General features: G+C 42.4%; 2 protein-coding genes across 5 annotated transcripts; one reads left to right on the forward strand and one right to left on the reverse strand.

Annotated features, from left to right (window-relative positions):
* The first annotated feature begins 350 nt into the window (after positions 1–350).
* Positions 351–13448, forward strand: LOC103813937 (lysosomal acid lipase/cholesteryl ester hydrolase-like). Its single transcript, XM_009087320.4, has 10 exons — positions 351–621; positions 3880–4018; positions 5300–5414; positions 6458–6656; positions 7266–7375; positions 8801–8937; positions 9526–9666; positions 10793–10864; positions 11733–11801; positions 12763–13448. Exons 2-10 carry the CDS (start codon positions 3887–3889, stop codon positions 12994–12996), a joined length of 1209 nt encoding a protein of 402 aa, XP_009085568.2. The 5' UTR covers positions 351–621; positions 3880–3886; the 3' UTR covers positions 12997–13448.
* Positions 13449–13565: 117 nt separating this feature from the next.
* Positions 13566–24866, reverse strand: ANKRD22 (ankyrin repeat domain 22). Of its 4 annotated transcripts, none has more exons than XM_018910813.3 (7): positions 24791–24866; positions 24303–24615; positions 18189–18610; positions 17322–17429; positions 16923–17000; positions 15963–16061; positions 13566–15348 (listed from the first exon to the last, which is right to left on the reverse strand). In XM_018910813.3, the coding sequence occupies exons 3-7, from the start codon at positions 18402–18404 to the stop codon at positions 15271–15273; spliced, it is 579 nt and encodes a 192-aa protein (XP_018766358.2). In that variant the 5' UTR covers positions 18405–18610; positions 24303–24615; positions 24791–24866; the 3' UTR covers positions 13566–15270. The 4 variants fall into 4 exon arrangements, with proteins under 4 accessions (XP_018766358.2, XP_018766359.2, XP_050832192.1 ...); XM_018910814.3 differs by having other exon boundaries at positions 24758–24841; XM_050976235.1 differs by having other exon boundaries at positions 18189–18380; positions 24758–24837.
* Positions 24867–24974: the final 108 nt, after the last annotated feature.

Below are 24974 nucleotides of genomic sequence, written 5' to 3' on the forward strand. Positions count from 1 at the left end.
AAAAAGGTTACATGTGTTCAAGCTTTCTTTTGCACTGGAGTGTGATTAATGCAGAATAAGGTGGGTTTTATTAGTTGTACTGCTCACTGGAAAACAGATTAGGTCAGTCTGCAATGTTAAAGTTAACATAAACCAAATGAAAAGCAATAGCAGAGACAGTTTTCTTGAGACACTATGTTGGGAAAAGCTGAACACTTCCTCCTTTTCATCTTAAAGGATTACATTTGAGGCATCCCCTCAGTTGAGCAACAGTACAGATTAAGGTTTGTCACAGCCCCAGTGAACTGCAACGCCCAGATCCCAGTTAAACATTCTAACCACTGACTTATAGGTAGCCTCTACACTCTCCTGCTCCATGGAGCATTTTGGGGTGGTGAATTAAGCCAGATCATCTTCTTCATCACAAAGATTTCCCCACTGCTGAAATGCTGCCAAATCAGCACTTAAATACGCTCTGCCATTCGTGCTGCCAACTCATGACACTCACAGCTGCTTCCCTGAAGAGCTCATTTTGTTTTGACTTCCTTTTATTGGCGCAGGTTTCTGCCAGTGAATCAGTCTGCTGGTGGAGACAGACCAGTGGCCGTGGCAGAAGGCAGAAGCAGGGCAGTCAAAGCAGAGGTAAGTTACATGTACATACATGCTCATGGTCTCTTTCTCTGTTTCCTGTCTCCACGAAGATGTGCTGCCTTGCTTTTGTGCAGCTGGTTGAAAAAGTAAGCAGGGTTTTTCCTCTCATTTTTAAGTCTGTTGTGATGCACTGAAGTGCTTCTCTGCTTAAGCTAGAAGACATAAAAATTTGACCTGCACAAAAAGGAAAAGGAGAGAAACTATTTAATTTTTTCCTACTTGTTTTTTTTCCCTCTGAGAACAAGGGAATAAATGTGCATGTATTGCAGTAGTGTGTAATCTGGATCTCCTGCTCCTTCTGTATAATGTGGGTGTATTTTATTAGTGAGTAAGGCAGCAAATTCTCATGCATGTTTTGTCACAGTTGCTCTTCTGGTTGGTGTACCTATGCCTTACAGCTTCTGTGAAGTAAACTTTAGGCTGTTTAAGGCACAAGGATAAAAGGACAAATTTCGGAATGGCTTGCATCTTAGCTTCACTAAATTTTAGAAGTACTTAGAGGAACTTTCAGGGGCATTTCTCTCTCTGATCTTTTTCCCATCTAAGCATATTCTTTTGTGATAGTTTACCACTCTCAGTGGTTACTTATGACTTCATCTCACTAGATGAAAACAGAGGTTTTCGTCTCCTGTTTTATTCCTAGAGTTTAAGAGAGCAGTGGCCTGCCAAGGTTGATGCTACTTGGCCCCCTTCATCTGAGTAAAAGATGAATACCTGGAAGTCCATAAGCCATGCCAGCTAAGTCAGGTGATCAGAGAGTGCATTGAGGAAAGTTTACCTTAACAAGAGGAATAATTAAGCCTCTGCATTGCCTCTATTAATTTTGGTAGTGATGTGAAAACAAGCTGAGATACTAGCAGAACTTTTTCTTGCCAAATTGAGATTCCCAGGGCAGGGAGAGGCAGGCATATTTTGCTCCCACTAGAACAGAGGAAAACAGCAGAGAGCAAAACAGAGTGTTGCACTGCCTGAGTATGTAGTTGTGAGGGTTCCTGTTTTGACAAAAAAAGTTAAGAAGTATTTGATATACAGAGGGAATTTAATGAAGTGTGTTTTCATGCCAAATTTAAAGTTCTGTGCGTTTCCAAATGCTACCTCATTTCAACTGCTTGATGACTCATGAGGTTTGACTTCTTTAAATTTGTTCAGTCAAATTTAAAGGCCAAATTGAAGATCACCAGAAGTCAAAACATATTTTCCTTGTTTATCTCTCTCTCATCCCGCAAATTCTGTTCTTCTTCCCCATTACTTGATGGGGAATACTTCCTTATTTTCTCTTGATCTTGATATTGAACATGCCTGAGTACAAATAAACTTCACAGAGCCCCATATCTCGTCATAACAGATGTCTTATGCTAGAAGCAGACTCAAAAAACATGTGCTACATGAGAACCTCTGTTCATCATTAAAAATTGCATTCTCCATGTCTAATGCCTGGTTCCCAAAAGACTTGTCTCCTGAGCTTGCTTAACTTCCTAACAAAAACTGTAAGACAGGAAGGTCTCCTATGAAAGTCACTCACAAAACATGTATGGTATGGCTACTGTGAAGTTACATGGACCCTGAAATGCTGACAGTCTCACTCTTGCTGGCTGCTGCTGAACATTACACCAGGTTATGTTCAACAGCAGCCAGCCTTCGCCTGCCTTCCCCCCAGCAAGGCTGAACCCTCTGGAGTTCCCTGTCCTTCCCTGACAAACTGTCCTCAGGAACTGCTGCAACCCCAGTCTCAGTGCTGGACTTGGCAGATACTCAACAATTGCATCAAAAGTCCATTAAAGGATAGACAGGATGGTGAACACAAACACAACATGGTCGTGGAAATGTGTCCTCTTCTCCTGAGGAAGCCCAGCCTGCAAGAGCAGTGGTGTCCCCAGCCACTCCTGGTGAGGCATTCTTGCAAGTGCTGCAATGAGCTGAAGCCTTACACTGCATTAAGTCCCATGGATTGTACTATTGAATATTTAGGTCTCCTGCCTGATCTTTATGGCCTTTATACACACGCAGAATGACTACTACTCTTCCCTTCACAGGTATCATTCTCTCCTCACACATTAAAGCACAGCATAAAACAAAAATCTGATGTATGATGTGGCTTTTCCTAAATATATAAGTGCAGCACTGAGCTTTCTGGACCAATCTTTTTTGTGCAAAAAAGTCTGGGAAGCTCAGGGAGAGCAGTGCTCCTGCACTCATTGGTCTGGATCCTAGAAAATAAAGACTAAAACCTGGAGGCATATCTATTTTACATGCAGTTGGCATAAACTGGTACTGGATCAACTGTACTCTGCAATTTCTATTCAGAAATGCTAATCTGGAGCCATCCATCATCCCAGGAAAGGGCAAGGTCTCACTTCTTCGTGACCAATACAAGATTTGCACTATAGACAGCCATTTCTAAGAGGTATTGTAGACAGGCCCTTGGCAGCACAAAGGCACTCTCAGGATCTATTGCTCTCTCCTCACAGCTGCTTTCCTGGTGACCAAAAGGTAGGGCTGTCTAGGAGCTGGCTCATGGGCATTTTGGGGAGCCACACATGGTCACTTTGTTTGCTCTATATTCTCAGAGGAACTGATTATGTTCGGGGGCACGTCGCCCCATGAGGGAAGCACAAACTGGCACTGAACACACAAGCATTTTGCCCAACATCCATTAAATCTCTTCACAGAGTGCCTGAATTATTCCTGACCCATTCATGAGCCTCATTATCTGGTCCCTTCCCCCAGCACACCACTGACAGACACAAGAATAGCATTCAGTCCCAGAGCAAGAGAGGGCGAGATAAAGAGAGCCCATCCTGAACCTCTTTCACCTCCTTCCTGAGGAGACAGGACACAAACAGTGCTTTCTTCTCCCTTCACCTCTCCTGCTGGCAGAAGGGTGGAGGCAGATAAAGGTAGACAAGCTGGGTGATGGTCATCTCAGGTGATCACGCTTCTTTGTTAAGCTGCTAGGCTCGTGCCAAGAGCTGGCCCTGTCTGCCAGCCCCAGTTCCCCTGTATTCTGCAGAGTGCTCAGGGATACTCATGCATGGTATCCCCAGGTGCTTTCTGCTCCTGTTCTGCAACTCTACCTGTTAAACAGGGTGAGTTAAAGACAGCCCATCCCCACACAGGTTCCTAGTCTGGCAGCTCCTGGGGAACAGTTCTTAGGCAACCTTCAGGAGACTCTCCTCTTGGGTCCTCCTGTGGAATTCCACACCACTCTCTTCCCAACACAAACACCTCTGCATGTGCCCTTCCACACAGCCCCAAGATGTGGTGCCTCCTCGTGCTGCTCTGCTCCCAGGGAGTTGCCTTTTCAGCAGGATTCACATCAGCCTCCACTGCAGATGTTGACACAAGCCACTGCAAGAAGAGTCGCAACCCGGAATGTTTCATGAACGTTGTAAGTTGGGTCACCTTCTTTCCTTTTCTAAAGCTTCTCTTCCAGTTGCACAGCTAACACTCCTTGTCAGGAAAGCTAAGAAGAGCCCCTTCTGCACCTCCTGTTTTCAAAGCCTGCTGTTTCCAAAACCACTGCCTTAGGGTCACTCCCACCATGAGGGCCAGCTCTGAATGTGCCAGGGACAGATGTACCTCACTGCATGAGGACAGACACACAGCACTGCAGTGGGGACTGCTGGCTGCTACCTTTGCTTCCAAGGCTAGGCAACTCTCCAGAACCTCCTGAGGGGCACTGGAGAGCCACACCATGTAATTTTGATCCCAGTGGCCAGACTCAGCCCTGGCCTGTGGACAGAGCACAGACTGCTGCTCCAGTCCATACTAAACTGAACAAGAGACTTTGCTGCCTGCATTTAGGGTGAAGCCCAACAGATATATGATAAAAGTGGAGCTGTGTCATGGCTCATGATACCTGTTTGCAGTCAGCTTTCTCAACACATGTTGGTGTTTCAGGCTACTGCCGAATGGGAGGAATGAAAACCTGGCATGAGAACAAGGAACCTTCCAGCACTAGCCTGGAAGAAACCTTGATTTTCCTATCCAAACAGTCTGGTCTGCCACAGAGAAAAATTCCTTTGCAGACAAGGCAAAGGCTGGTTTCTCATCTCAGGTGTTACCCTTCCATAACAAACTGTTTGCTCAGAACAGTGGTAAGGGAGGTTGAACCCCTTTTTCAGATTCTCTCAATGCAAACTAATCAAAGATTCCTTGCCCTGGGTCGCCAAAGATTTCCTCAGAGTATATGCAAAATTAGGCGTAGGTTGTCCCATTAGTTCCTTTGACATGATCTCCATCCTTGTTTATTTTGCCTGCATGACTTGCCTAACCGCATTTTTCCAAGAAGGGACTCATTAAGGACCATCCCCACAGCTACTGGCATTGTCTTATACAGATATAGCTGCATATTTAATCTGTAGAAAGGTACAATTGTATAAGCCTTGCATAACATGAAAATACTTCTCATAAGGGAGCTGGTCACTCAGCACAGTTCTGCTTTGTCCTGTAACAGGGGGCTAAATACCAGACAACCACAACCTCTAAACGGGTCTGAAGAGGACTTTGCTTCATCTTTTTACAAGATCTGTAATGTTTATTCTCAGCCATGTTCCCTGTGGCTGGGGCCTCGCAGTACCATCAGCACATTCCACATCTGCACTGCTCATCTTGGTTAGGCTCTAGAACAGGACAGCTGGCAAATTAACTCTCCTCTGGCTTTCCACAGAGTGAAATTATCAGATATCATGGATACCCCAGCGAGGAATATGAAGTTACAACAGAGGATGGATACATTCTTGCTGTTTACAGAATTCCTGCTGGGAGGAATGACCGAAATACAGGTGTGGAAGTTACAGGACACAAGGAAGGTCTGAGAGGAGCCAACCCTTACACGGATTCCCCATATTTCCCCTTTTCATGTGCAATGGCATGTTCCATTCCTTTCCATCTCCACAAGGGCACCTAGTCAGAAGTGTGACTCAAACCCTGAATCCATCTAACTCCACACATTCAGTGTCTCTGTCCTTATTTCAGACTTCCCTAGTAATTTTGCTACATCCAAGGGTTGGAAGTTTCTTTCCCTCAGATGGTCTGGCAGGCAGGCTGGTAAACAGGATTTGGGAAGGTTTTGCCTTAACAACACAAATCACACACATATAAAATATTAGCTTGACAACAGAGCCTCTGAGGTTAGGTGTATGAATAATTCCCAGGCTTTTGAAAGACAGAGATACTCTTAAGGAAGGAGGAAAGAAAACAGGTTGTCAGTGAAAAGCAAATGCAATTCATCAGTTTCATCACAATTTCTGAATTGAATAAAAATTTCTAGCTGGAATTTGAGGTACCCTGGGTACTGTTACCTTGATTATTAGTCCTTGTTAGTATTATAGAATGATTTATTTGGATGCCTTCCCCTAACTGCATCTCCTTTGGAGATAATTTGGACCAGCCTGGCTCTCAAAATAAGGTTGGCCAAGTTAGATCAGGGGCTCTCAGCCCTGCTCAGTGGTTACTGAAGCGTGGATTTCCTTCTTTGGATTAGTTTTTCTTTCTCTTCCATACACTGTTGTGCTTTCAGCAGTTTTCACCTTTGGGTAGATGGTTTCAGCATAGGGGCTGTAAGCTGGCTTTCCAGTGCAAGAGGAAGTAGGACAAGCATCCTCAGTAAATTCATTATTTGCCAGACCTCCTGTAAAATGGTTATGAAATGTCATTAAATGGTTCCTGCTTGCATAAGAAAAATCCTTCAGGTTTCTCAAACCACTATCTATATATAGTTCTCCTGGGAGCTTCTGGAAGATGGAAACCTCTCACAAAATGCACTCCAATATTAAATACACATTAATTGCTGTTCCAATAAAAGTATTTTTAAAATCTTTTTCAGGGCAAAGGCCTGCAGTGTTCCTGCAGCATGCTTTTCTAGGAGATGCTACTCACTGGATTTCCAACCTGCCCAGCAACAGCCTGGGCTTCGTTCTTGCCGATGCTGGCTATGATGTCTGGTTGGGAAACAGCAGAGGGAACACCTGGTCTTTAAAACACAAGACCCTTAAGCCCTGCCAGAAGGAGTTCTGGCAGTTCAGGTACTGATTTGAGAGACAAAGACTAAACATAGAAACTCCAAGGGGACCAGATAGCTTCAGCCTGATGGCCTTTACCTAAAGCAGCATCAGATCAGGATCTACACCAACCCAGGAGAGTAAAGAACCAGACAAAGATGGATGCTCACTACTACCCAGAGTTGGGAGCATTGGCTGGGGAAGAGATTTCGGAGACTGGGAAATGAAACGGGATGCTGAGGAAAAGGGAGCCTGTACTGTGAGAGGGAGAGCAAGAACCTCATCTGGAACAGGCTGAGCAGCCCTGTCTAGAAATCTGATCTCTCACAGCTGAATTCAGCCAAGAGGGAAATGTGTTTTGTAACCCATCCAGCTGAAAGCACTGATTAAATTCAGTTCCCCAAGGGCTGCAGCTGTCAGGTGAAACTGGCACCTCATGCACAGAGCCCAAGGCAGCCAGGCTGCACAGCTGCACCCCTCTGCCCACTCCCCCAGCTCCAGCAAGGATGCAGACACAGTGTGCAACCTCCTCCTTCAATGGCTCCTGCTTGGTGCAATGAACAAAACTGACCGTCAGTAACTCACACTGCGATAGTCAAATTGTCTGTCAGCTTTTTGTGTTTCTCTCCACAGCTTCAATGAAATGGGTAAATATGATATTCCAGCAGAGCTGAACTTCATCATGAATAAAACTGGGCAGAAGGATGTTTTCTATATTGGTCACTCTGAAGGGTCAACTTCAGGTAATGTCAGGAGAATTATTGACAATGATTTGTGTTCCTATTTCATCAATAGGTTACTCTCCTCACTAATTCTGTTGTTTTACTTGTTTGTAGAGAGATAGAAAAACATAGAGATCTTTATGTGTTGAGATTTGGAAAATATACAAACCTCTTCTAAAATCATCTTTTGTTACCCTTAAGAAGCAAATAAACTTAATAGAAGATGCAGTGATAGTTCAACTTTTAAAATAATTACAGACATAATAACAGTAATTTACTGGGTATTTCTTGTACTGCTACAGGGTATTTTTCTCAGCAAGGGGAATTTACATGAAGTTGTTTTGTATTAAGGCAGACAATTAGAATCATAGAATCATAGAATATCTTGAGCATTGTTCAAACACTTCTTGATCTCTGGCAGAATTGGTGCTGTGACCATTGCCCTGGGGACCCTGTTCTTGTGAACAGGGTGGAAAAACTGAAAAGACAAAACAGCCCATATAATACATCATTTACATGAATACATTTATTTAAATTAAATTGCTTGAAGGCAAGGAAAAATAACCTTAACATTACTAAGTCATAACATAGTTCAATCTTACAATTTAAGTTGTAGTTAATGACAGGCTATAACTGGCCACATTGCTGTTTAAAACCATAGTGTCAGAGAACAAAAATCAGGAAAGTAGAAACATTAATAGTTTATTTTCTCTTAGGTCCAGCCTTTGTAATTACTCATTTCATGGCCTCTAAATGCAGCTTTCTTTTTTCTTTAGTTGAAAGTTCTTGATGGTTATGGTTTATGTGTAAGATTCACGAATGGACATTGATTAGAAAGGAGCCACTGCCAGTTATTAATGTAAACAACCCAGAAAAAAAGAGAAGGAAGTGGGGAAAAATCATATATTGTCACAAATTCTGATATTTTCTCTTTTTTGCCTCTCAAAAGAGTATTTAAGGACCCTCATGGCAAAACAAACCAGGCATCTAGGCTTTCTTCATCTGCCTGTGATGCAAGCAATCAGTTGAAAATACTCAAAGCTCCCAGTATTCAGCTAATTATGCTATAGTTTCATGAAAGCATAAACATGCAGAGATCTTTAGAGACTCTAATTTGAAAAACTCTTTTTATGAGAGTTTCATGAACTTCAGAGGGAATTTATGACATCTTCAAAACCTCACTGACATGTTGTCTACAAAAATGGTTCTGATAAAGACAATGCCCAGACATGCTTTAAATCTTAAAATGAACTTTGCCTCCCAAGTAAAATTAGTTTCAGGATTTCAGTTCAACACTTTCCTTAAGTAAAGCACGCAGCACAAACACAACAACAGACTGGGCTGCCAATCTGCTATGATGTCTTGTTTTCTGTCTGCTGTTCATGTATTTAATTTGTCTATGGAGGATATCTTCACTAACTCAGGCTGTCTCTTCTGTGTTTGCAGGCTTCATAGCATTTTACATGTACCCTGAGCTGGCTAAACGGGTGAAAGTGTTCTTTGCTCTGGGCCCAGTAACTGCATGCCCACATGCTACAAGCCCTCTGGTTAAGATAACAAATCTTCCTGAACCACTGCTCAGGGTAGGTCATTTTTTCCTTCTAAGAAGTCCAATGCCTGACTGATCTCTATAGAGTTCCCTCAGCCTGAGGTCAAGTGTTCCCAAACAAGTGACATGCTGACACTGAGCTGGGTATGAATTGAGTGGTCTTGAAAAAACTGTTCCCAAATCCTGTGGTGAAAATAGTTGGGATACAGAGCTTGTAGCAGCAGCTCCCGATGAAGCAGGAGACTTGTGAAACTGTCCTGTTTTAGGATTCCTTCTGTTTGACTAAAATTTTGCTGGCCTCATACAGGAGGAGTTAAACCAGAACTGCAAAGACAGACATGACAATCTGTAGGACTTTAAAAATGAGTAGGCATTAGGGTCAGCACACTAGAAATGGAAGGACAGCTTGCTTGAGGATTGCTGATAGTAATATGAAGGAGGAAGAATAAATGATGTTCTGTAGAGAAGAGGGTGTTTTAAGGGGTACTGTGAGGGTAGGCTGTTCCAGCATTCTTCGAATACCGTGTTATGAAGGCTAGGCAACAATTATTAGCAACAATTTTCTGCATAAAATTCTTCAGTAACAAGAAAAAAAAGGCGTTGCACTCTTCCTTTCCCTCAGTTAGTACTTGGCTACAAAGGAGCTGCCCACCAGATCAAGTTCCTGAAAGGACCCGTGACACAGCTGTGTACAAGCCTGGATAAGTTTTGTGCCCATATTCTCTGCTACATAGCTGGAGGCAGTGTAAAAAATATCAACTCGGTAAGTGTATGCAAGAACTCCTACTCAGAGCAAAACCAAAGGGATTTTGGCAGTTGCACTTGTGCACCACATCCTTGCCTAGGTACTGTCATGCATGTAAATGTACATTAACCCCACTGTTGCTCTCAGCAGACAGAGGGAATGCCAGGACCTGGTGGACTGTCAGCAGTGGCAACGTGGCTAGGGCTAGGGATGGGTGGGACCAACAGCTGGGCACATTCCAGGGGCAGAGAGAAAGAACTGAGTTCAAAGTGGAGCTATATTGCATATGTCAGGACGTTCCCTGTTTGGGGCTCAGCCATCCAGAGTTTTGTCCCAGACAGATGATCTTTAAGAAGAGACAATGAGTGATGGAGTCAGACTTCTTGCCAATACAGTGGACAGTTTCCTTCCTTAGCATATAGACACTGGGGTCCTCTGAACACTGAAATAGCTAAAGGACAGGAGAAAAACCTCTTCTTGTTCCCAGTTTTCAGACTATTTGCACCAAAAATTTGGTCCCAAGGAACTACTGTAAGGGACATTTTCCTGGTTTTGTTGACCAAGAACTGGTCCCAACAGCTCCATTCACAAGGTGTAGAGCTACAGAAAGCCTTTCCACTGTGCTGAGGTGTGCAGCACACCTACAGTGGGATTCACAAACACTTGTGCATCAGTCAGAGAGGACAGGAGAGACAGCAGAGTTTTCCCTCTGCCTGCCAATACATGGATGCTGTGGTGCCAATCCCCTTTACACAAAGAATGCAGAAGCTGCCCTGTATAATTTTTATTACTGCAATGTCTAAAACAACTGTGCCCATTTTTTCATCTATAATCCTTTTTAAAAGCACAAATGGGAAAGCAGTTAGTCTCAAAGGCTCAATGCAAAATCCATTGCAGCTTTTGAATTGCAGAGCTAATCCATGAAGGGTATTTCCTGCCTTGCTTAAGTCACTATTGTGGTTCTCAGAGCAAGATAACACAGCTGAAGAAGAATCCAGGGAGATGGAATTAGGACATCTCCCTAACAGAACTATAAAAAATGTTTTGTAAGCTGACTTCTTTAATAAAAGCTCACTTTCTTCACAGTTTTATTCTGTCACAGCACTGGATGTCTGTCTTTATAAGATGTCTGCTTTCTCTCCAGAGTCGAACAGATATGTACGTAGGACATTCCCCAGCTGGGACATCAGTACACGACATTTTTCACTGGCGACAGGTATGATTGTGCACTGACATGGAAACAATCTCTCACTGCTGCTTTTTATGCAACTGACAGCCTACAGGGAAATCCAGAGGCTCTGGATTTGGGAAACTGACCGTCATACCTTCTCACCTACTGCCATGAGCACCTGCAGATTTAATACGGTCTAGAATATAGATGTGCTCCTGAAGACAAAGATTCCCAACAGTCAGTCCCACAGGATACAACTAGCCAGGAAATGGACACAAACCATGAACAGCTAGTGACTCTATGGTTTATTTTGCCAGCCTCAAACAAAATCAAGTGGATGCAAAGCAAACACAGATACAGGAAGACAGAACAGCAAAGACAATGCACCAGGCAGATTTTTAGTGCTTACCCAGCTACTTAAATCCTGGAAGCAAAGATTTTCTAGACTGGGTTTCTCTCACCCTTTATTACAGACCACTCACAAGTGAAATTGCTTGCCATGTTTGTGCAAAAAAATTAAATTACCAAAACAAACAAATAAATCCAGGTATTCACTCACCAGTCCTGCAAGGTGTATTATACATTACCTGGCACATTATAGACATTCAGGTTCTCTTTCCATGTGACAACTGGACCCAATTCTGCATGACAGTGACCCCAACTTTAGTTATCTAAGGTAGTAAAACAAACTGTTAAGCAACAAAACATATTGAGGGTTGAAGATAAGGATCTGGACAGAAAGCCACTTACCCTGTGATCTATCCTCAGCACCCTGGAAGCCTGCAACCAGAGAAAGTGTGAGAATAACACAGTCCACTACCTGAGCCTTGACTTAACTCACAGGCAGGAGTCTGCCTCCTGCACTCTACTCCTTCATCTCTCACATCTTTCATTTTGTCTCTTCTGTTAACAGCTAGCACATACAGACCGGTTTCAAGCTTATGACTATGGCTCTAAGGAAAACATGAAGAAATACAACCAGGTAAGGCCAAATGGACTCCCTCAGAACTTACCCTTGAGTCTTGGTAAAACTGGTAGTAGAAAAATTCCAATTTTAGCACCTGTGAGTGTTAGCAAGGGGGAGAGTGGTCTCAGATAATGTTTCAGCTGAATCACACACAAGTGTAAAAGTCTGTTCACAAACAAGGCAAAGATAGACCTTTACAGACAATTAACAGAAGTTCATTTTGTCTCCCCTACTGATGCTGAGATGTGCTCAATGTCATTCCAAAAATGAATAAGAACCACACCCAAGTCCTAGGACTGGGTGAGTACAGAGCTCTTCACTTGCCCTAGAATCCTCAAAGCCTGCCTTTCATTTAAGAGAGGAAACAGATCTCACAGTGACCTCTCCAGTGGACTGGCAACCATTTCACTTTTAACCAGCACATTTGACCTGCAGTGTCCTGTGCTGTACCAAAATGCTGGTTTTCACAAACAGAAAGGTTCCAGAGCTACAATCAGTCACTTCTGTCTCACACACTCAGAAATTTTCTAGAGTGAAATCATTAATGACCAAATTATTTCCTTTCCACTTCAGTTCCAAGCAAGAAAACTAAGACCAAAAGTTGCACTCTGTCCACCCCAAAAAACTTATAGATCACCTCACCCTGAATACAGACAGGAAAAATCTCCAGAGTCCTTGACTGGTGAATATTGACACTGTTCTCTGCATGCCCACACCCCTGAAGAGCACAAGACAGGACCAAACTGCAAGACAATCCTTAACCATGCTTTAGAGGAAGAACAGGAATAGGATGGGTCATTCAATAGATGGGGAATGGGGTCAGGGCAATGAGCAAGAAGAGGGTGGCCTTCATCCTTGTGGTTTTACTGTAGGCAGTGCAGAAGCAAAAGCCAAAGAGAGATGCTTGCACAGAAGCCTTTCTCTAAACACAGCTTTGACACAGCAGCATTCACTCAGTCTCCTCCCTGTCTTGCAGACTGCTCCTCCTGCATACAAGATAGAGGAGATAAAGACACCAACTGCTGTTTGGAGTGGTGGACAGGACACTTTTGCAGATCCAACAGACATGGCAAGGCTACTTCCTCGGATAACTAATCTCATTTACCATGAGCATTTTCCTGCATGGGGACATCTTGATTTCATCTGGGGCCTTGATGCACCTGAGAAAATGTATCTGAAAATCATTGAAATATTAAGAAAATATTTTTGAAACAATGAGCAGAGTGTTGATTGTAAAAACCTCCAAAATTTCTATTTGGCAGTAAGGGTAATATCTGGGGAAGAGGCACACATAATGGATACTTCTACAGGTATTTATTTGTTCTTATTTATTTCTTGCTTTTCTCATAATTTGAGTTTTTCTATGGTGTTACTGTGACTGCTGTCTTCCTGAGAAGTCTGAGGTATATAAGAATGAAAGCTGAAAACATGAATATATTGGAATACATATTGCAGGGATCACTAAATTTCAAAAGTTTTTATTTCTACAAGACTAATTTTCCTAAGCCTAAATTCTGTTTTTTTTCAGATAGGTCTTATTTACCCAGTTGAGGCATTCTCATTCCCAATTTTTGTCTTCATATGGAGACCCAAAAGTGTGATTTGATAATTTCTCTATTGAAATGAACAATTTTGTTTAAATTAAATTATTGATCCTCTTGACAGAGACCCTGTCTTTTTTTCCCCCTCCTCAAATTACCCCTTAATGTCAACACAACCGAGAGATCTTCAAGCACAAGAAACTGACCAGATAATAGTTGTCTAAAAAATATCAAGGAATCCAACCTCAAAAGCATTTATTGAAGTATTCCTCTGCCCCATGCCTACAAATCACACAAATGTTTGTTCACACACCCTGAGCCCCTCACAGTTTCAAAGACCACAGATGGCAGCTGTGGAATAAGGAGATGTAGATCCATCCAGCAAAGTGCACTCCAGGCAATACAGCTTCACCCTATGAATTATTCTTCACACTGGCAGTGAAGATGTTGCCAGCACTCTCAGCTGTCAGCATTCACTTTTACACAGCCCTGTGCCTGGGCCATTCTTCATTCAAGCCTAAAACATGGCAAAGCAGTTGGATGTTTTCCCCTTCCAGCCATCAGCCCTAAGAGATGGTGTCTTCATAATCCAAGCAAGTGCCTCCCCTCTTCTCAGCTACAAGCTGATCTGGAGTGTTTCTCCCCAGACTGCACACAAAATGCTCATTATTACATGTTCCAACAAGGAGCTTTATTTCATGGAGTGTTTCTGGCTGCAGCCTCAAGCTCATCTCCCAAGACCCCTTGTAGTTGGAGTTGACATCCAATACAATAGTTACACTGAAAAATATAACACAGGAAAAGTACACTAGCTTGTCCACACACCTACTGTGGCACCCGTTAGCAATGCTGTGCTGCACTTCTGACAGCTTACAGGAAAAGGCCAAAATTGTCAACAAAAATAAAGATCCATTATACCAAGGAGGCACAACAAACCAGCATATGAAAGGAGCTTCCCCTTTGTTGCTGCATTATTAAATCACAAAGCACTGGACCGCTTTAACACATTGCTTATTACTGCAGGTTTTATTCTGCCTTCACTTATGCAAGAGAAGACTCATGGATATATTATTATTATGATTGGTATTATCCCCTGCTGCCTGCACCACTCTGTACAGCAGGCTATCCTGCCTAGTCCCATGGGAATGATGCATCTGGTTTCCATCAACAGCATTTCATTTATTGACTCCTTTTTTTCTTTAGTACACTGTTTATAGTGGAAAGGTAGTCAAGAGACCTGTTTCTCTACTTAGCCAAACATATTTTCTTTACTATTTCTTAATGCATTAAAGTGATCTGGGAATTGACTTTCTTTCTTAATCCAGCAAGGCATTGAACCTATTTTTGCTGTTTCTTAGATGAAACCTAAGTCCTACCCTTGTAGCAACACAGTGAGAATAAGGTGTGTGAAAATTCTAGAAAGGATTGAAGGAGGAAGGGCTCAACTGAGAGATCTGCTTTCCCAGCCCCTCCCATTGTAGGAAGACAAATACCAAGAAGAAGGGTACCAGACCTTTTGCAACTGCTGTAGCATATTGTTTAGTTTCCCTATGGAACAAGTAGCACACACTCTAAAGGATATTTTATTTTTCCATTGGCTGCCAACCATCATATGCAATGTTCAGGCTTCCAGATATTTTATTGCTAGTTTTCAAAATCCACAGTCTGCAGAAGTCAAGTAATAAAACTGATGAAGCAGATGGAAAGGGCAATATTTTGAACACTATTGTAGTAACTCATGGCTTAGTAAAATAAAATGAACTTCATGGCCTTGGGGTACTGACAAATCTCACACTAAATTGTCCAAGTTTGCAGCAAGGAATGGGTGGATGTGGACTGAGTCTTTACCAAGTATCAGCCCTCATCCTCTGAAGGACTTTTGTTGTTGTGTAAGTGGGTAGTCAGATGAGGTAATCTTCTACATGTTTGAGAGTCCTTGATGGTTAAGAATCTTTTCTTATCATGCTTTCAATGTTGTGGAACTGTAATCTTCTTGTTATATCTAAAGGAGTCTCCCCATCCTGAAAGAAACACATGAAATAGATTGCAATATGACAGACATGGGTCACAAACAAAGAGATTTTCTAACTTTGCCACCTGTGTTAGGTCCCCTGTCACTTCTGCTCTAAAATAAAGGTTTCAGGACATGCTGGGCCTAATACTGCTCTGGCTGAAGCAAGGAACAGAGACCTCCCCTACATAGGGAAAGCCTTTCCACTGTTTCCTGGGAGTAATATCCAAATGTACAGAGCTCGGCTGAGATTTGATTTCAAGTGTAACATAGGTAATGCACTGCTCACCTCAGCTCAGCAGTGCAGATACTCCCAGGTCAATATTGGTTTGGGCAGCACTTGAGCTGTTCTGGTGACAGAAGCAGCTTGACTTGGCCTCTCAGAATAAGGGCGCTCAACTGCACAAAAACCAGCGAGGAAGACTTTTATCCTTGCCCTGCAGCCTACATCTTAGGAACAACTATAGAGTAGCTCTGAGCTAAGAAGAAAAGAGGAAACAAATTGGCTGCCAGGAAGCTGTGCACCCTTTTCTTTACATTGCTGTGCACCAGCTAAGGCCTACAATGTACCTACTGGTTGACCACCACGAAAAGCAAATACATTTATCAACTTGGCCTTCTTACCTGATTCTTTACAGAAGTGTCTGCATGAGCTTCAATCAATAGAGGAATGACTGCCTGGTTTTTCATTTCACAAGCATAGTGAAGGGCTGTGCTGCCAGACTGGAGGGAAATGGAAGCAAATTAATTTTATTTCTATGACTTCTTTAGTAGAGCTTATGTAAGTAGGACTACCTGTAGGCTATCAGAGTCACCCTAAATGCTGGATGCAAAACAAACAAACCATTTCCTGTCACAACACACTACAAGGTAAAACAAATATATTACCACGAGAAAAACAGGATCCAAAAAATTAATTCCTTCCCTGGGATGCAACAGCTAAAACAGGTTTGATATATTAGCAGGAAACCAGGAATTTCAGAGGATCACATGAGCTTGACCTCACAAACTACATCTTCAGCAATATTGCTTGCTTGCACTTCAGTGGTTTAGAATTTCATTGCTGATAAAATTGGTGTTTCTCCTTTTCTGCCTTAGAGAAGAGGAGCTCTTTACCTCACCCAAGTAGGGCAGGGGATACACAACTCTGTATATGGCAGATCAGCACACTCCCAAGACCAAGAGAAGACACAAGGTCTTGCCCCGTGGCCCACAACTCTGTTCCAGTTCAAAATAAATGCTGATAAACTCAGATGCTTATATCACTAGAATCTTTACAGAATTGGGTATTTAATACATAAGTACCTGAGCCCAGCGTGCCTGGATTCTCTTATGAGGGCATTGTTCAGAAAGGGAAGATTAGTTGATCAGTGGGGAATTATTTCTGTATTCACTATAAATCTGTTGCCTGAGTGTCAAGCAGAAACACTGAATCCTCCTGGTGCATTAGTCAGTTCAGTCCCTGATGCTCCTTCTATAGAACCTGATGCTCCTTCTAGCTATGCTGCTAGAAGGTTCTGTAGTCTGTTTTTAGTATTGTTTCCTGCGTGTGAGCCACATTTGCATTTGTATAAGCCCACTTACAGAGTCTGTAGCATTCACATCGACTCCAGCTCTAAGCAACATCTTGACCAGGTGTTCATTCTGTTTTGTCTTTGAGACCTGTTTGGTGCAAGGGAAAGAATAACACAGTAAAACAGTTAACCTGCATATAGTCCTAAGAATATTTGTGCTAAATAACGTGGGATTTTTTTCCCCAAAAAGAGGCATGGTCTCTGGAAATGACAGACTGATGCAGTAACACAAATCTGTTCCTCCTCCAGTTACAGCCACAGCTGTAAATCCCTGCTGCTTCTGCTGCACACACTCAGTCTTGCTTTAAGAAACCAGCCCATATTCTGTAGGGGTTCCTGGCCTGAAACACTGCCAGGAAAAATGGCAAGGGAAAGGTACAGGGTCATTCTTTCTTCCATCCAGACTCACCATGAGAAGGTACCCAATAAGCATAACTGGCATGAGGATTATGATGAGCACATAGTCAAGGAAGGTGAACCGTTTCCTCACAGCGTAATGGAGGCAAGTGCAGCCCTTCTAAACACAGAGCAACCAGGATTAGTACCAGATTCAGGGAACTCACTTGGCTTAATACTGACTAGAGTAGGCCATTTTAAATTCCACAGCTTTCTTTTAGACTAATAGGAAATCTCCTGTGATTTTCAGGCAGAAATAGACACATGCATCTTTCTTCCTTCAAGTAGAAGCACATTTAACTCATTGAGGGTCGTGTTAATTGGACCACACATGCAAGGAGGGTGTGGGATCCAAAGGATTCCATGTGTAGGTTGGCAAAATTTGATCTGGCTGTAGAAATTCAAAAGAGAGAGTGGGTATCCCATGTGGCTGTTGCTGCCACACAGCAAGGTAAATCAGCAGGAGGAATCACCACAGCCACCCTTTTACAGAGGTGCTGGCTACTGCAGCAAGGACATGTGAGACCTTAGGACATCTCTTTTGGGACATCAGAGAAAAACAGGAAAGCAGTAAAAACCACCACAGACTCCTACTGAGAATAGAGCTTTAAAAAAATCTTTGAATACTGGATATACCAAAGTAACTAAAGGGCAGGTCTGCAAAGTTTTGTGCTACAGTGTCAAACTTGTTACAGGATGTCAAAATGGAGCTGGACACAGGGCCCCAAAATAAGCAGAGAAGACTTTTAATTCCACCTGTTTCTCCACATATCCTCAGTAGGAAACAAACTTGAGGTTTGTTTGTGCTTTCCAGTGTCCCTGCTGGCACTCCAAGAACCTGAAAGAAAAGTCCCACAAAGGAGAGTCAGTGGCCACTTACCTTATTTCTGAGGTTGACATCAGCATGTTTCCTAAGAAGATAGTCAACTATCCTGTTGTTTCCTTGTCTACATGCACAAATTAAGGGGGTGTCTCCAAGGAAGCTGTCCTGGACATTCAAATAGTTGCTGTTGCCCTCCAAAAGGAGATGAACTTTGTTGAAATCGTTGTTATAAGCTGCCTGACAGATGGGCTGAAGTGAGAAGATAATATTCATCAGCACGTGTTCCACTAAGTCATCCACACTTGCCGTTCTGGCTCACTCCTCACACACCCCAAAACGCTTGACAGAGGCTGTAGTTCTTGGTGCCTTCCAGAAGATGGTGGTAGGAGACACTCCTGCAGCTGCTACACAGCTCTCAGCCCCAAAGCCGCAGCCTTTGCACAGTGGAATGGATGTTCTGTCCCTTTTGGATGCTATTTCTATAATCCAGGAAATAAGTCCTGTTTATTTGCAGCCATTAGCAAAAAAAAAAAAACCCAAACCCCACACCAGCTTCCATTCTCACAGGAGCTGGTCACTGTATTAAGCAGCAAGCAGGGACAAGCCTGAGTTTACCTCGTGCTTTACCTCTGGCTGAGCAGAAGGATCCAGTCCTGACTCATCTGTTCCCAGAAGAGACCCACATTTCAGGTGAAAGTTGAAAAACCAAGCCCCCACCAATATTTCTTTTCTAGACCTTGAAATACTTAAAAAAATACATGCCAGCATGCCCACAGGTCTGATCCTGCTTGGCTTTTGAGAACTGCTTGCTGGTCAGCTTTTTGCTCAGTATTTCTACACATCCTTGACCTAAACTGCAATTCCTTCCCTCTCCAGCAGCAAGAGTTCAGACTAAGGAGAAGCTGAGAAGGGCAGGAGTACTGCAGGTTTCTAACAGCCTAATACAGGCAGAAATTAACATTAGAGGTGGGCAGACTGGTAGCAGTTGAGTTCCCCAGTCAAAAATCGAATAAGTCTTTCTTTTCTTTGATACTGATGATTTTACCCAACATTTTCCAAAATAGAAATTTTCTTTAAATATTAGCTGTAGTTTTTCCAATTCACTTTCATTTTTTTCACATCCTAAATACTCTTATGAAGATCTAGTCCTGAACTCTGAGCTCTTTCCTCACTCCTCCAGATTGTTCCCTTCCCTCTGCCCTCCCCTCTACTCCTACACCTTCCTGCCTTAAAAATATTCATCTTATTCACACTTTTTCAGCCAAACTTTGATTTCCAACACAGGTTTATCTCCAGCATAATTACTGCTTAGTTTTCTGGACAGCTGCGTAAGAGAAGTGATTTGTTTCCAGAGATAGGATTTACATGCTTACCAGACCTTGCACCACTTCTTGTTTTGTTTTTATTATATGAGTCAAAAATCTGCAAAGAACACATTCCATGTTTTAAACTTGCACATCTGCCTGTATTTGCATAGAAGCGTATGGATACAATTTGGGATTTTGCACTGAACCAGAACCAGAACTGTTTCAATGATTTTAGGGAGAAAAGCCTCTTTCAAACCTCTTCTGGTGTGATTTGCACACAGGTGCCATTTAACAGATCAGTTTTCTCTAGAACCTTGCTCTCTCTCATGTTGGTGTCTTGCATTGCATCTTCATGCCCAGGAGAGAGAAGATCCTGTGCAGTCTGTCTGCACCTCTGATTTCCCTGCTGCTCTTTTTCTTAGCTATTGCTTTGCTTATTTAAAGATGCAGGAGTTTTGCTCTTTGGTTGAACATCTGTTCAAATCCCAGTCATTTTCCATATAAGTTTGCTCCTTTCTAAGATGGTTTTGCCCATTCAGCAGCTCAGGGACGTGCTTTTTTTTGCTTTTCTTTCTGTACTGCCTCCAAGATTTTTACTTGCTAGGTGGTTGAACCCAAGGCATTTCTGACTGCTGCTCTCATTGATCCATGGGATCTTTTTCTAAATCTTACACTACTGATGAACTCAGTTCTAGAGCCATGAGCAATGATGGCACACAGACCACTCCCTGAGAGTCCACACTATTTGGGGCTGAAGTCATGCACAGAGCCCAGCACACACAAGTCACAGGGGCTCCTTCTCCTACTGAAACCAGCTGTTCCCAGAAAACATCCAGGGCACAGAGAATGTAAGGAAGCAGTTCTCATCCATTCCAGCAACTAATACCTGGGAAAGTGATTTAAAGTATCATGTAAAGATGCATTTTGAATCATTTATTATTCCCCTGGAGTGGGGGTACTTTGTAGAAATTATACTGTCAGCATTAACATGTTCCATTCATATTCAATTAAAAAAAAAACAAAACCAAACAACAGAACACAAACTTTTTTTCCCATTTTTATGGAATTTTTTGAGGCCCACTCTGCTGGCTCGTATTCTTGAAAACACATTTTAGTCAAAGAAAGGTGAAAATTCTCACAGACCAAACTTGTAATATACCTCTCAAATTGGCTTTTCCATGGCTGGAAAAGCAAACATAGCAGAATATTTAAGTAAAGGAACAAAGCAGTACCAACAACTATCAGTTCATGATATTGATACCAAAAACAATAAGGATACAGAAAAAAAAGTATTAGGAAAATATAAAGATAAGAAAAAATACAAAGAGGTGGCAATCAGCCACTTGTCCAAGAAAGGCAAATGCTATATTAGATCTGTCCCTCACAGAAAGAGATGTTGTAGAAGACACTTGCTGGGATAGTGTGTAGAGTTCTTGTCATTTGGGTCCTCAGATGAGATCAGACCATGGCAGGAGCATGAAACATCTCTACAACTGAGGAATATGAAGAGCCTGAAGAAAGGTTGATTTGCTTAGCTGGGCTAGGGAGAGACAGCACTGTCTCTGATGCTCCAAAATAAATTATGGGGTAATTGTTAAAGAAGACCAATTAATTTCAAGGAACATGGTAAAAAAGGTGATGCATCTGACCTGGAAATTTACCATGAAAATTAGAGAGAGATTTGTATTCATAAGCAGAGTAAAGTAACAAAACAAGCTTCCAGTAGCAACAGATTGGACACAAAACCTGTCTGGTCCCAGGCTGGGGCTTGAGCATGTGCCAGGATTTCTATGGTTGTGAAGCCTCAGCCACAAACCTCTTTTCCACCTCTCACTTTTTTTGGGTTGTCACTCTGGTAACCCTATCTAAAGGAGGACTAACTGTGCTTAAGACTGTTTTGAACTATGCCCCAAAGTTTGCTCATAAGACAATAATAGAAGTCCTTGCAAACAGACAGACAGCACCTATCTGGAGTATCAGCAGGGAGGCCAAGTATGGAGTTAGATCTGTGTTAGGTACAAACAGTAGGTTCCATCCAAAACCCAAGAAAATGTTTTTCCTCTAAGTCTTTAGAAAAGCCTGGAGGATAAGAGACTGGGAAAATCTCACTCTGTTTTCTACAGTGATAGAAGATTGCCCCAGTAGTGATGCAGCCAGTTTCATATTTGTGTTATGGTAATTACTGTTGCTATGTCATTTTTATCCACTCATCATACACAAGAGAGAAATAAACTTATGGGATAGTCCTCAGAATACCTGAGCTTCACAAGCCAGGGGCAAGCCATACCCAAGGAATCCAAAGTTCATGTCTTGTGCCCATGCTCAGCTGTGGCAAGGAGCAGGATGATGAGAGCAGAACTCTGATGGCAGTGGAGGACAGCCAGGAGAGCCCCTACAGCTCCCCTTGTTCCCAGAGATGCACTGGCATGTCTGTGGGGTCTCCTTTAGGGGTGTGTGAGAACAGAAGTGCTCCCACAACAATAAATTCTGAAGAAAGCACCACTGGGAACTGAGCTCTCAACTTGTGGAGGAGTGGTTTGCAGTCCAAGACACAGAGTGGCTTCTCTTGCCCACACCACATCATTGATAAATCCCAGTGTCCTGGCTGCCCCAGGGAACTCACAGCTGACCTGGCCCTCCCCTACAAAGCAGCAGGGCAGACCCAGCACTGGCACAGCAAACACTGCACCCCATACAGAGACAGGCTCAGCTCTGAAGGAAGGGGGACCAGGATCCACAATTCCAGCTTAGGCAAAGAAGAAGAGAGAGCCTCTCTGCAGGATCTGGCAGCAAAGCCCTTCAGCTCTGCTCTCATTCACACTTCTGCAGCACCACCCAGCACTCAGACAAGGTGCATGGGATGAGCCTGACAGTGTGACTCTGCACAAAATGTACAATGGAAGGGTGGGAAAAACAGAATCACAACCCCAAACATTCCTTTAACCCTCTCCAGAGGTGCTTTTTCCCAGCCATAGCATCAGGGCTAATCATAAACTAGAGCACAGTCTGCCCAGCTGAAAAAAGAAAAAGAAGCAGTGGGCAGACACTGGAGAATGGAAAGCAGAGTTTGAAGATTAGATGTGCCGATAATTGAGTGTTTAAAATCTCTCTTTCTACAATACTTCTTTTTCTGCAAGCCCTTCAGACCAGGATTCAGTTGTTGAGTATATAAGGCTCCAGGGAAGATGAGAAATACTCACAGGACGTGCAAGGGTTTTCATGGCTGAGAGCACTCAGCACAAGATCACCAAATAAGTGGTACAAGAAAAGCAATAACACATTCACTATCAGAAAGGGCAGTTATAGAACCATTTTTTTAAATTAATTGTGGAATATGATTGATGCTAGGTCCTAGTAGTTTACCCAGATCCAGATGAACCACCACATCTGAACATGTGTGATGTTTTCAGAGTTTCTTGCATCACCCTCTGCTCAGCTTTGATGAGCTAGTGATAAACCTCCAGCTACTTAGCAAGTTCTACCACACAAGTAAAGGTTAAAGGCACAGTATGAAGGACAAAGCATTCAGCCAATAGAGAGGAGGTGAAGGTAAAGCCTGTCCTGCAACTTGGAGAGCAATTTCAGTTTATGATTGCTTCCTCCTTTAGAACTCCAGGGGATTGCCTAAATTACATCAACGCTTTGCAGTTGTTTAGAAAAAAAGGAAAACATTTTGCAATGTCAAAATATCCTTAACCAATCCATAGCCTCTTCCTTTGCATTAAAATTATAAGAAAAGCATGCTGTGAACTTAACAGGAAAGTCTGAATTATGTTTAGGATGCCAAGGAATACACTAATATCTGAGTAAGTTCTGCTTCTCAGAAAAGGCAACTTCAAATTCTTTATTTTCACTTCCCTAGCTTTCTATCCTGTATAAATGAACTATAATTTACACCAAAAACTGTATCTGAAAATGTTTAAAGAGAGAAAATGAATTTATATGAAAATATTAACTAATAAGCATGAAGAACACGGACAGCATTTAAACATTCTTTAAAAATCTGTGGAATTAAGTTAGACAGCACTGATTTCCACTGCAATACTATCTCAGAGTAGCAGATCTGGAGAGAGGCAAGAAATCCTTTCAGAATAAGCTACAGTCTCTTCAGCTGATCACCCTGTGAATGCACAGATTCAAGTTCCTTGTAATACTGAAAGAGGAGAAGATACCTGATTTCCTGATTTCACAGAACAGCTTTTTGAAAATAAAAGGGTGGCTTTCAGCATAGAAATGTAACCTTTAAAAGCAACAGCTATGTAATGCTACCTCCAGAAAAACAAACACAGTGCAACACACTTTTCACAGTCACAAAGGACCCAAATCCTCATTTGTCCCCACACGTACAAATGGGAAATTTACAACAGAATACATTTAGGGAGAATTTATGCTGAAGTACAGAAAAATGTTAAATGAAGTGTAGTTTGGGGACAAACCCGTAAAGACAAGGTAAAAAACAATTACCTTCCTAAAACAATATGGGGGGAGTGGGAGGTTTTCTTAGGCATTAACTTTATTATCTGTATTCAGTGTAAGCCAAGGAGTTGTCTGCTTTTTGCAAAGCTCTTTGTGGCTTGCACCATGTACAGAATCGTTCTGATCTCAACACAGAACAACAGAAAATGTTGAACTCATTCTTTGTGAAGCCACGTTAACTACACCGGTAACTGCAATTTTTTTGGTTTTTGTTTCTATAAACAATATTACTGACAGCTTGTAATAGACAAAGGAAAACATTTCCAAAGGGAAGCGACTTCCAGATTACGACAAGCCTGTGTATGGGAGGCTGAGAAGGGAACAAACCAAGCCCAGTGAATGCCCATACCTTCAACAGCGTCAGTACCTGCAGAAAATGGTCACGTACCTCTGAATAGAGTATGCCCATGCCTATTCTTCACTCTGGAGTTCCTTCTTGTTCAACAGCCCAACAAGTTACCCTCGCTTGAAATGTGCTCGAGCTTGTTGGAATCTGGTTAATAGTTAACGTGAAAGTATCACTTTTTCTTAAGCTGTGTTTCCTCTCAGTGCTTTCTACTTAGTAGCATAAAACTATTGTCTTCAGAAACCCAACCCAGGGAGGTAAACGTGAGAGCAGCAGCGCACAGGAGACTGATGGAACAAGTTACAACACAGAAGCATTTTCCTTTGTCATTTCTGCAATAACATCCTCCAGTTACCTAAAAAGGAAAGTAGCAAAACAGGTTGAGGAGAGGAGGGAGAGAGAAGGGAAGGAAGTTTCACAAGTAAAGAAATGGAGGAGTGAAAAGAATAAAGAGCATAAAATCTAAAAAAAAGGAAGAATTGTACTTAATTTCCCACCCAAGCTGCTGTTGACTAAAACACATTCCAAACCTCTGCAAAAGCACCTCAAATGCCTGTCAGGAAAAGGAAAGCAACTGAATCCCATGCCTTTAATGAGAACTCCCAGTATAATTAGCTTCTCACTCTTTAATTAAAGAGGCCGCCCGCTTTCATCACTTTTGCTCAGCCTTCTCTTTCTAGCCCAGCCCAACCAATGAATATGATTCATGTCTAA

Source organism: Serinus canaria, chromosome 6 (assembly GCF_022539315.1).
Source record: "Serinus canaria isolate serCan28SL12 chromosome 6, serCan2020, whole genome shotgun sequence".
Lineage (NCBI taxonomy): Eukaryota > Metazoa > Chordata > Aves > Passeriformes > Fringillidae > Serinus > Serinus canaria.

Coding starts and splice junctions, on each gene's coding strand:
- LOC103813937 (XM_009087320.4), top strand. CDS start 3,887: ATGTGGTGCCTCCTCGTGCTGCTCTGCTCCCAGGGAGTTGCCTTTTCA. Junction 5,415..6,457: donor GAGGAATGACCGAAATACAG/GTGTGGAAGTTA, acceptor AATCTTTTTCAG/GGCAAAGGCCTGCAGTGTTC. Junction 8,938..9,525: donor TTCCTGAACCACTGCTCAGG/GTAGGTCATTTT, acceptor CCTTTCCCTCAG/TTAGTACTTGGCTACAAAGG.
- ANKRD22 (XM_018910813.3), bottom strand. CDS start 18,404: ATGAATATTATCTTCTCACTTCAGCCCATCTGTCAGGCAGCTTATAAC. Junction 17,430..18,188: donor ATGTCAACCTCAGAAATAAG/GTAAGTGGCCAC, acceptor CTCTGTGTTTAG/AAGGGCTGCACTTGCCTCCA. Junction 16,062..16,922: donor ATGTGAATGCTACAGACTCT/GTAAGTGGGCTT, acceptor ATTTCCCTCCAG/TCTGGCAGCACAGCCCTTCA.